General features: G+C 36.3%; 2 protein-coding genes across 2 annotated transcripts; both read left to right on the forward strand.

The window, feature by feature from the left end:
- The first annotated feature begins 418 nt into the window (after positions 1 to 418).
- LOC144435848 (uncharacterized) lies at positions 419 to 2,900 on the forward strand. The gene is made up of 3 exons (XM_078124485.1): positions 419 to 566; positions 1,594 to 1,847; positions 2,752 to 2,900. The coding sequence occupies exons 1-3, from the start codon at positions 476 to 478 to the stop codon at positions 2,857 to 2,859; spliced, it is 453 nt and encodes a 150-aa protein (XP_077980611.1). The 5' UTR covers positions 419 to 475; the 3' UTR covers positions 2,860 to 2,900.
- A 3,117-nt stretch (positions 2,901 to 6,017) lies between these two features.
- On the forward strand, positions 6,018 to 8,245 carry LOC144435927 (uncharacterized). Its single transcript, XM_078124569.1, has 4 exons — positions 6,018 to 6,189; positions 6,483 to 6,793; positions 7,507 to 7,609; positions 8,057 to 8,245. The coding sequence occupies exons 1-3, from the start codon at positions 6,111 to 6,113 to the stop codon at positions 7,558 to 7,560; spliced, it is 444 nt and encodes a 147-aa protein (XP_077980695.1). The 5' UTR covers positions 6,018 to 6,110; the 3' UTR covers positions 7,561 to 7,609; positions 8,057 to 8,245.
- The last annotated feature ends 1,709 nt before the right edge of the window (positions 8,246 to 9,954 follow it).

A 9,954-nucleotide genomic window follows, 5' to 3' on the forward strand; every position in this document is an offset into this window, starting at 1 on the left:
TCAAAATACTCTGGTTTCACGACTGTTTGGGTATGGGTCTGTTTTTGGAATAAAATCCTTAAAAACAATCTTTCACCATTTTCAATCATATTTATTGAAAAATAAAAATTAGATTTTGTAACTAGGAATTTTTAATATCGCAGGCAGCATATTATTACCAGTTGAAGAACCCATACTAAACATAAGGCTAATATCTGGACGTGTCCCCCTTTCTATAACGTCTTCAGGCTGTACATTCGTACTTAGACAATTTGGATACAAAGCAATGTTAATTGTTTGATCATTCTCAGGAGAGATTGTTTCGTAATATTAATAGGGACGTTAATTGCAAATAGAGTTAAACGTTGGAAATAACACAATCCGGAGATGATAATTCGGTTTTAATATGCAAATTAGCTGCATTAGTCGTGAAAATATTAATGCTACGCAGCGACTTGTGTCCGTAGTTTGTTTTTGAACTAGTAAAGTTACGAAAATGGCAATGCAGGTGCTGTGGTTAACAATTGCTATAGTTTTGTTTGTGTCATCGGGGATAGAATCTCGAATAGAGTCTCGAATGTTTCAAGGTAAGTACGTTCTGCAGTCGTGTACCCTTCAAGTTACAAAGCTTACACCTCGTGGTGTTCTATGTTCTGGTTTTACCAAAACTCCGTCCGATTTTGAAAACCAGTCAATGAGCGGGAAACGGCCAAAATATTATATAAATGATTTATTGTGTTAATGGTTGTATGTCGCCGAACATAATATAAGCACTCATATATCTATCATAATTTAATCATAAAAATTGTTTCCATAACCGTTCCTTCAATCTGTAGACTTGGAACGCGAACACTGGTGTATAGGTAATCAATGTATTTTGAAATAACAATACACATTTTTTGTTTTCAAAAAAATTAACAGTTGAATCACTGTTTTCATTAACTGCATACGTATGCGATTTACTCATTATCAGTGGCCACGTACACTTGTATCAAGCCAATAATAGTAATTACTACACTGACATGAACAACACAGCTGCATGACGGACCTTGTTAATTACATCGATTTCATGTATGTGTATTAACCGACTGTATGCTGTTTTCGTGTCCTATTTCTATAGTTACCCCTTCCACCGTATGCGTATGATGATCGATACTGATCACACACCCCCATAGCCAATCCCAGCTATACAAAAGTTATCTAAATGTGGATAATACACTTTACTAGTATTGCTAACAGAGTACGGCATGTCTAGCACTAGTATTGGCAATTGCTTTATTGCAAAGGTAATTCTTCATGTAATACCCGAGAGTGTTAGATATATTGCTATGGCTGATACCATATATTCAGCATTTATTGACAATGTGTTACATTTATAAGAATCAACTGACGCATGCGTAGTTAATATCGCAATCCTATCACGTACCCGGAGTTTGTATATCGTGCCTTATTATCAGTGAAGAGTAATTTCATGATTTAGAAAGAAAGCTACGATGAAAATAGAGTTATCTTAAATCTTTAATTTATTATTTCAGTCCATTGCTACTACTCTATGTATAGTGTGGCTGAAGTTGTTAGCAAATATTTCAATTGCATTTTGCAATACATTTACAGGTAAAATTAAACGTAATGATTACGGGAACGAAGTTCTGTATGATTCATCGTCAACATCTGAGAGTTCGTCATTAATCGGAGACTTGATCAAGCCCACTAAAGTCACTTGTAAATGTAATCCACCGTGTGACGACAAAGACACTTGTACCATCTATGGATCATGCTACATTAGTGGGACTGGAAGTGGGCCGATGTTCCTTGGTTGTCTCGGTGAAGAAACCACCAATGAGCTATGTAACCATCAAATGATCCAGGTTAGGTGATTAATATATACTCAACATTAATATATATATACGTGCGCGCATCATCTGTCAAATATTCTCCCTCTCAAACATACACCCATTACGTATATCATGTATGAATGTATGTATGTATGTATGTATGTATGTATGTATGTATGTATGTATGTATGTATGTATGTATGTATGTATGTATGTATGTATGTATGTATGCATGTATGTATATTGCGTATGTGTGAATATATATTCATGCAAACATCTAATAGTATTTATCTTTGTCTGACTTGTCTGTCTGTGTGTCTTTCTGTGTGTGTGTGTATGTGTGTCTGTCTGTCTGTCTGTCTGTCTGTCTGTCTGTCTGTCTGTCTGTGTCTCCCTCTCCCCCTCTCATTGAAAAGTATATTGAACAAACCAGCAATCATCACAGCCACGGCCGCCGCCGCCGCCACCACCACCACCACCACCGCCACCACCACCACCACCACCACCACCACCACCACCACCACCACCACCAACACCCTCATCATCACCACCACCACCACCACCACCACCACCACCCTCACCACCACCACCACCACCACCACCACCACCACCACCACCACCACCCTCATCATCATCACCACCACCACCACCACCACCACCACCACCACCACCACCACCACCACCACCACCACCACCACCACCACGAACACAATGATGTCGGCATTTCAATATGCAATTACTTAAAATGTCAATCTGTCAGCAATTTGTTTTTGAAATGTTCATTTTTAAATTCTATATAACATTACTGAACATTCTGTACATTAGGCATATTGTCATACGATTTCTCAAAGTTCAAAAGTGATGAGTCCATATGTCTATCATGGCAGGTAGTTTATTATATCTGATACCAAAATCCCTGATTTTTTTCATTTATTAGGACATTGGTTGTTGTAACACTGACTTATGTAATGATTACGCCTGGGGTTCAGGTGATGACTCCAATACAAGTGATGATTCCTACTCATATATTGTTAGTGAGAAATAGTCAGTGGTTACAGCTAGAATAATGGGCAAATCTTCTGACAGGTGAGTCTAACAGAATGTCGATGGTAGTATGCATCATGATCCAATTTCTTTAACTAATTTCGGAGTCATTTATTTATATTTTTTTCTGGTTCGGGAATGAAAGACCCATCTTTGAGGCATTACAAAAAACTTTTAAGAATTGTTTACTGAAAGCTACCACTGAGTCTCAATGTTCCGCAAAAGCAAGGATTTAATTTTTAGTGCAAAATTCGTGTTTACACTGTATTACCTGCTACCGATAATTGTATACGAAGTAGTGTAACTCATGAAATATTATATTTATGGAGTCCTTTAAAAGTTATCAAAGTACTTCTGAATCTTTCAAATGTATTCTTTTATATATCGTTATGTAGACTGTTAATTTCAGCCCTGTCGAGATACATCGTTAGCCCTCGCATCCACACGAGGGCTAGGAGGAACGAACTACAATGTATCTCGACAGCACAGTAATCAGGCTATGAGGGAGGTACGACTCACTAACAATGTATCTCGGCAGTGCAGTAAACAGACTAATCTTTATGTGGACATATAAGGCACTATATATAATTGAAGTGGGTACATATATGGAGAATATAACATATTGTGTTTTCCCTATTATAGTTATCTCCATATAGTCATCTTCAAAACTATTCGAAATTTCAAAATGTGTCGACGTCGTTCCTGCAAACCGGGAATTTCTTCATATTTCTAGTAATTTAGAGCTGGTTGAGACTAACGTGTGCGTGTGTGAAGTTGAAAACCAAGAGAAAGAAACATCATTTTAAAGTTGTATGTAAAGAAAACACTCATGATCAAGGAAGTATGCACTAAAGTAAAATTTGGCCATTTTACTCATTAGACTTGGCTTCCACGTACACGAGAGAATTTCACTAACCGAGACGTTCCTCGAAATGTGCTTAATATACCTCATGTTTTTTGTATCTTTCTATTTTATTTTAGAAACTGTGTTGTACGAAATTCTATCTATTCACTACGAAGATATACCATATCACTAGTTCCACGTCTTGATCGCGTCACGATGTATTAAACAGCTCTGTCTATATATTTTTACCGTGACTGTTTGTTTTGATTACCAGACTGAGTTTTGTTATTCATGAATGTACAATTTCGTGTTGGCTTAGCTTGCTGACTTGTAATTTACATTTCACGGTAAACAAATTTATGAATATATTAAACAACGCCTCATCTTCAAAAATATCCATTTTTCTATTCACCAAAAAGTGTTTGACTATGTATGGTAACCGGGTTACTGGTGGAAACGTGATAATTTAAACTCAGATTAGTCATTACTTTTCATCAATTTAGCGATGCACCGACAATGTTTGAGAACAATATCGTCCCAATTAGAAGTCTGACGTTCAGTAATGTTGACCTTCAATCATTAGGTAGAATGTACATGATACACTATGTGATACACTATAGATTTAACATATTGGAGATAACCCGATTTTTACCTCCTATAAGGGGAGGTTATGTTATACTTCTGTCTGTCTGTCTGTCTGTCTGTCTGTCTGTCTGTCTGTCTGTCTGTCTGTCTGTCTGTCTGTCTGTCTGTCTGTCTGTCTGTCTGTCTGTCTGTCTGCCTGCCTGCCTGCCTATCTATCTATCTATCTATCTATCTATCTATCTATCTATCTATCTATCTATCTATCTATCTATCTATCTGTCTGTCTGTCTGTCTGTCTGTCTGTCTGTCTGTCTGTCTGTCTGTCTGTTTATGTATCTGTCTGTCTGTCTGTCTGTCTGTCTGTCTGTCTGTCTGTCTGTCTGTCTGTCTGTCTGTCTGTCTGTCCGTCCGTCCGTCCGTCCGACTGTCTATGGACACGATATCACAAAAACTACTGCATCTATTCTAATGAACCTTGCTACACATCTTCCATATGGTAATGACAAGAACTGATTAGATTTTGAAAAAGAGCGAAAAGAGCGCCCACAACGACGATTCGTTCGGAATCTCTCAATCTTTTTTCGCTTGAGCCCAACATCTACAATTGTTCGTTTTCATGCCTATGTTTTGTGCGTGTTTTGACTGGTCATCACCGCAGTCAATATTGAACTGATTCATGTAATATAACTTGTAATATTAAGATTGTAATTTAATTAATTTATTTATTTATTTATCTATTAGTGAATTTATTTGTTTATTCATCGCACATACTTAATTTCTTGGCTTGTTCACTTGCTTATTCACTTATTTGTCTATGGGCTATATTCTTTTCATTATTTTGGAATGTTCGAAAATGAAATCCAGTAGAATCAACTAGCCATACCGTAAAATACCTCCATGCAATCAAAATGAATTGTGTTTATTTTACTCAATGCAAGTCAAGTTCTAAGATTAATTACTGTCACAAATGGACGATCTAGTAGAGGGATACTAGCATAACATACGAGCTGGTCTAATATTTATACCCGTTACTTCTGATTTATATCAGGGGACTAACAGATTGTAACACCTGTGAAATCCAACCCCTTTAAGGGCACAAAACCTTCTTATGACACTTTTGATTATTCACAATGTTCATTTCATATTATCATGCATTTTCTTGCCGTGTAAGTTTTCCAGGCATATGAAATCTGACAATTAACTTTCTTTACATTTCTCGAGTCGTCAAAAACGTTAATTAACTTCAATCTATCCTCGGAGCTACCTTCATATCATGGAACTGTTCATTTCAGTGAAATTTATATGAATATTTTGTGCAAGTTGAAAAGATTTTCAATGAACTTCAAAGTTTATTTCTAGTTCAAGTTCAGAAGGATGGTGACATCCTCTACAACGACTATCACAGTATAACTGATATGAATTGTGAATGTAAATACAGCCATTTTGGATACTGCTTCACGATTTCCATTTCTCTGTGCAGTCTGTCGATCACCATAAACATTATTTGCTGACAAGTGTCGATATAATATAAATATTCTTTTAAAAAGCAATACCACAGCTCATTATTTCAATTTCCTTTGTATGAATCAAATTCCGTCAACAAGGAAATTGATATATTATACCAATTTTAATTTTCGCTGTAATCGTCGACGACTCTTCAAGGTTTACATTTAATTATTCCAATATCCGCGATCCAAAAATATCAACATTTAATGCCTGTTTGGCAGAAATAATATACGAACTCTTTGTTCTTGGGTCTATTCTCAAATTATTCCACCTTGTACCGTATTGTGAGCTAATATTTGAACGTCTACGTAGGCAACATGAAGACTCTATTCTGCATCATAGCGGCATTGTTTTTGCTAAATGAGGCAATAGGGACAAACGTTCAACAGGGAAGAGGTAACTTTATATATATTGCTCTTAGCCGGATATAATGATATGTAAGAAGTATTGTTTTTATTTTGAGCCATTCATATGTATATTTTCAAACTTAAGGCACCAATGTCGAAACGGCGTTTAAAACTTGACCATTTTTGCATGGCGCGGTCTTTAAAATGAGTTCATCTTCGTCGGCGACGTTAACATGCTCAAATATTTTGAAATATGTACTTAGAATAGATATAATTATAGAAAGTATTTATCGTTGTCTGACTTCTTATCACTCTACTAAATGACTTGCATCTTATTCAAAGGATTGACCGAATTCTTCGCTGAGAAATTTGCACATATTCTGAACGGGACTGAATTAAGTGCGTCCGTGTCCCTGTCTTCCGATGATTATGTACCACCCAGCAGTGACATAAGTTATAGTTCGTCTTTCTCCGAGAGCATCGCTGATGAGACCGTTTGTAGATGTCATCCTGCCTCAGATTGTGGCGGTATGGACACATGCATCACATATGGCACTTGTTTCATCAGTGGTTTGCCAATCAAAGATATGCTTTATCTAGGATGTCTAGATAGGATCAGTGCATCTATATTCTGTGAACCAGATAAGTATATGGTAAGTAACACATTCTAAAATGCGATGATAACAAACCCGTCTTTTACGTTGTACCATATACTTACAAACCAGACAAACCATTGCTATCTATCTATTTATCTATTTATCTATCTATCTATCTATCTATTTATCTATTTATCTATCTATCTGTCTATCTATCTATCTATCTATCTATCTATCTATCTATCTATCTATCTATCTATCTATCTATCTATCTATCTATCTATCTATCTATCTATCTATCTATCTATCTATCTATCTATCTATCTATCTATCTATCACCAGGCTTAGTAATTCGTAAAAACTAGTCTTTGAGAACTAGTTGAAGATTGTAAAATCATAAAATTTCCAAATAGCCAAAAAATCTAGGTTTACAGTAATCTGCAGCATACAATTTCAATAGTAGGATAAAGAAGGTATATTCATGAAAACAAGATGTAAACAGTTTAGAGTTTTGAAAGACTTGATCGCACAGTACGAACAATACAAGGAAATATTTGATGGCACATCATCCAGCTTTGGTGAGGCGCCGTTCTTAAAGTTCCCAAATAGGTTTAACTTCAGACTACTATTAAAGGTTTAACTCAATGACATATATATATATAATGTTATTTTAGATTTGTACGTCTGTATATTGACTATAGATGCTATCATCTTAGCATCAATATTGCTATATAATTATCTAATCTTGTCTCTCTTTGTATAACGTTTAGGATATGAATTGTTGCAATGGTGATTTCTGCAATGACTTGCCACTCCCAGGCTAATTATACATAGCGTCACTGTAAGAGATGTCGATATGCAGAACATGCATGGGTAAGTATTCTAAAGTTCGTTGACGTCGAAATCGAATTACTTGTCTGATAACAAAGAATCATTCTAATATCTATGATCAAACTTAGTTGTGCTTGCTTATCAACTATTCTCAGCAATTCCATGATACTTGACGAAAACCAAATACAATATGTATGTATGTATGTATGTATGTATGTATGTATGTATGTATGTATGTATGTATGTATGTATGTATGTATGTATGTACATGTATGTATGTATGTATGTATGTATGTATGTATGTACAAACGTACGTACGTACGCACGCACGCACGCACGCACGCACGCACGCACGTACGTACGTAATACTATGTTTGCCTGCCTACCCACATGCCTGCCTGTCTGTCTGTATGTATGCGAATACTATTACATCATATACAATACATTTCATGTTCATGATTTTATCCTAACGTTATCTTATCATGTCAGTTTCAGAAATTGTTTCCCTGAAGACAACAGCATCAGACATCATTTGTTATCACGTGACTCCTCAATGAGTGAAACATACTTCTCATATATTTCAATTTGTAGTCAACAGTAACTTTGACTTCTTTAATATGAGTTTATTGTTACTTGTTATGATTATCAAATGACTGTATATAAATAAATACAGTGTCACGCATGTGCAAATTGAAGATTTGGTGGAACATGTACTACTAGTCTGTATGTTTTTTGGGCCATCATGCTTATTTTAAGTGAGTAAGATTTAACTTCGTAATTCCATTCTGTACCGTCATAATATTGGAACCCACAGTAGTGATGTTAGAAGAGTTTCTGACTTTTGTAATTTTTTTTGATTTCCATATTTATTCCTTGGCTTTGAAAATTGTTAGCAATGATAATGGTTGTTTTTATACAGCGCTTTCCCAGTCTGTGTTCAAAGTGCATTACAATTATTGCCCCTGGCATGGATCTCTAGAAGCACAACAGCCCTTTCCTTCAACTCCCTGGGGATCATACAATCCATTGTAGCCTTTGTTTTCATATTGTGCTTTCCCACACTGCACTCAAAGCACTTTTATTACCCCTAACACAGATCTATAGTGGCACAACAGCCCTTTATACTTCAACAACTCCCTGGGGAGTATAAATCCATTGCAGCCTCTGTAAGCACATTAGATTAAAGCATTCACATTGAAACTTCTATCCTACCAGATCCCCAATTAGACAGTTGGGTTGACAGGGACAGTCATGGTTCTAACTTAATCTTGCCCTTTTGCCACTCAGAAACAAATGGCAGCGATGGGCTCGAACCTGCAACCTGCAGATTTCAAGCCGGCCACTCTAATCGTTCGCCCATCATGACTCCACATTAGTATTTGTTAAAACTGCTGAAACGTTGTTTTTTTAAATATAAAAATGTTTGTTAGGTACAATAACTCACAGTATACCCACAAATCAGCGCCCTCAACGGCGACCATGATGTCACCCTGTTTAGGGAGCGATCGGTTTTTTCGGCCGGGGTGGGCCAGTGACTATTTTGTTCGTATTGTACTTAAAAATAATGACCCCCTGCAATTCATCAAAACGTCGATAGCAGCTCTCTCCATTTACCATGTAAACATCGATATCCAATCACGTTCACGGAAGGTAGTTAGAAAAAATTTATTTGCTCCAATTCTACATGGCGTCAAAAATCGGCTAATATCTTTTGTAGGCATGGTCCGATTGTAACAACGACACGATTTATCGGAAGTTTAATAAATTTGGGAACTAGGAATTGACGGAAGGTAAAATTTTCGAAATGTTTGCTGAGTAAAACGGCCGGCGGAAAGTTCATGTTGCCGTACGGTAATTGTGTTCTGTTGCAAACCTTGTTGTTATTTCGCGGTGGGTGGACTTGCGCGATAATAGAGATAAATGTAATGTTACCCCTTTCATAAACAGTTGGCTAAATACGTCAATATCATCGATATTATCGACATTTTATCGTATACTGATAGAAATATTATGATACATATCTCGGGGAAACAAGCGCCTGCGGCCTCGAGCTCTGGTAACAACAATAGAATTTTCGGCCATATTCAATTTTAGCTTGCAAATTTACTACAAGTAGGTGAATGAAGCCTTGATCTCAATAATTACGATGTCTGGATTTAGTTGTTATGAATGTGAAGTAAAGGAACTGCGTTTTTCATACACATTGGGGACGTGGGATTCTATTAATCCCATTGTAAATAGCTCACAGAATAATGATATGCTGATAGTAATTATAAGTACGTAGTGAATCAAATGAAAATAATACAATAAATACAGTGTATTTATTGAAAGACTGATGAAATACACTATGTCAATTTGAGTGTGGGGGTGAGTGTGAGTGTATATGT

Source organism: Glandiceps talaboti, chromosome 5, assembly GCF_964340395.1.
Source record: "Glandiceps talaboti chromosome 5, keGlaTala1.1, whole genome shotgun sequence".
Taxonomy (NCBI): Eukaryota; Metazoa; Hemichordata; class Enteropneusta; family Spengelidae; genus Glandiceps; species Glandiceps talaboti.

Coding starts and splice junctions, on each gene's coding strand:
- LOC144435927 (XM_078124569.1), top strand. CDS start 6,111: ATGAAGACTCTATTCTGCATCATAGCGGCATTGTTTTTGCTAAATGAG. Junction 6,190..6,482: donor AAACGTTCAACAGGGAAGAG/GTAACTTTATAT, acceptor TCTTATTCAAAG/GATTGACCGAATTCTTCGCT. Junction 6,794..7,506: donor GTGAACCAGATAAGTATATG/GTAAGTAACACA, acceptor TATAACGTTTAG/GATATGAATTGTTGCAATGG.
- LOC144435848 (XM_078124485.1), top strand. CDS start 476: ATGGCAATGCAGGTGCTGTGGTTAACAATTGCTATAGTTTTGTTTGTG. Junction 567..1,593: donor AGAGTCTCGAATGTTTCAAG/GTAAGTACGTTC, acceptor ATACATTTACAG/GTAAAATTAAACGTAATGAT. Junction 1,848..2,751: donor GTAACCATCAAATGATCCAG/GTTAGGTGATTA, acceptor TTCATTTATTAG/GACATTGGTTGTTGTAACAC.